Genomic DNA, 1,861 nt, shown 5'->3' on the forward strand with positions numbered 1-1,861 from the left:
CCCCCCCGCACTGGGTGTGTAAGGGTTGCGGGGGCCCAGAGACTGCCACTGTGGCACAGCCCTAATGGGCAAGCCCAGAGCCAGCATGGAGCTAGGTTACAAGCTGGTGTTGAATGTGGGGGAAGAGTGGCCTCTCACCCACCCTGTGGCTGGTGCCCCCCCCGCCCGTGCCTTACCTGAGCTTCTTGTGCTGGGGCAGCCACATGGTCCCAGGCCAGAAGCCCCTCCTGGGGCTTCTGGCTGGGGGCCGGGGCAGGGCAGGGCTGGGCAGGCCCTGCTGCTGCAGGAGCCCACCGAGGATTCCCCTGGGTCCTACTGGCCCTGGGTCCTGTCATTTTTGACAGGAACCAAGGACAGATAAATTTTGATTTTCAAAATTTTTTTAGGGGCCCTATGAGCCAGATAGAATGGCCTGCAGGCCATATTTTGCCCACCCCCTGATGTGGGGGCTGTAAATGAGAACCTTGAAACTAGCATGAGCAGTCTTGGTGGGAGAGTTGGAAGTGAAGGATGGACCTCTTAATATTTTAGAACAAAAAGGTAAAACAGTACATGAAGTCTACTCAGTATTAAACTGGTATGAATACTATTGTTGTTGGAAATGTTTAATTTATGACAGTATATCTGATGTGTTGATACTCTGTCATAGTGAATGTCAATAATATCTGCATTCCTCAGAAACCTAGGAAAAACTAAAGTTGCAGAGCTAGCATCTTATACCAGCTTGTTATATACTTGAAAGAAGCAAAGAAATAAATAATATGTTAAAAGATACTTGCTCAAAGCTGATCACTTGAAAACTTTCAACAAATGTGTTTTTCATATTTTATTTATAAAATGCCTACATTAAAGTGTACCATCTCACTTAGAACAGTGAAAACATATGTATTATATAAAAATCAAGTAATGAGGCATGGTTAGCTTGCATTGCAGACAAGTTAAAATGTTTCTTTGTTCAAAATATGATTATAGCACTATTTATAAAATTGCCATAGGTAAACCTGTGCCCAGTGGTATGGTTCCTTAAACTTTTTTCCCCAGGAGCTTGGCAAGAAAAAAAATCAGAGAGACATCTGTGCTGCTTTTAAACCAGGTTTCTTCTCTCTGTGGAAAGGTATGACAGGTTTTTTTTTCAGCTGAGCAGTAAAATGAAGAAATACATTTGTTCATAGATTGCTAGTTCTATCTGTTTTGACAGCTAATCTCTGCAGAGTGTCCTAAACCTTGCTTCTGGGGCTAAATTTTGTCATTAGATGTTTACATTGATAGCTGTGAATAACTCTGTAATGACGTTTAATTTTAAAATGCTATTTGCTTGACTTGTTTATAAAATGTTTCTGATGTTTATAAAACAAATCTGCTGTGATCACAACATTGCTGGGGAAAATTATCATATAGCAGGTTACTAATGTTCCTGTGTTTATTGGGAAGTGCTGTTCCATTATCCTTAAGGGTATACAATCTGGAAAACAGAACTGGGCCTGCTTTTCAGCTTAATGTGTAGGATTTCATCAGAGTATATTTTCCCTAAAACACTCCATTATTACCTATCTTAAGAAGATTTTTAATTGTTTTAAAATTATACACTGTCAACAAATACCAAATTTGAAAAGGTTTTTTGCACATTTTTGTAACTTGGATAATTAATGGGTAAAAGTGGTAGTTAAGAGATTTGTTGGTTTTATTGCGTTGGCCAATAACTCAAGTTTCTTTACTTGTTTCTAACGCTTTTTAAATGATTTTTCTAGTCACTTCTTAGAGTTTGTGAGATTGCTAGAACTGGATCTGCTCCTACACTAGTAGAGTACGTGCAGCCGTGGTCCACAAGGCCATGTCATCCGACTTGTGGGTCTTCGCATAA

At 40.4% G+C, this 1,861-nt stretch overlaps 1 protein-coding gene across 1 annotated transcript in view; it reads left to right on the forward strand.

Annotated features, from left to right (window-relative positions):
• Nucleotides 1-1,861, forward strand: part of MTBP (MDM2 binding protein) — a 133,236-nt gene that overhangs the window by 54,187 nt on the left and 77,188 nt on the right. The window contains exon 10 of the mRNA XM_019528112.1: nucleotides 1,042-1,114. Within this exon, the coding sequence (XP_019383657.1) occupies nucleotides 1,042-1,114 (73 nt within the window). The remainder of the gene's footprint in view (nucleotides 1-1,041; nucleotides 1,115-1,861) is intronic.

This window comes from Gavialis gangeticus, unplaced genomic scaffold, assembly GCF_001723915.1.
Source record: "Gavialis gangeticus isolate Ggan-Ray unplaced genomic scaffold, GavGan_comp1, whole genome shotgun sequence".
Lineage (NCBI taxonomy): Eukaryota > Metazoa > Chordata > Crocodylia > Gavialidae > Gavialis > Gavialis gangeticus.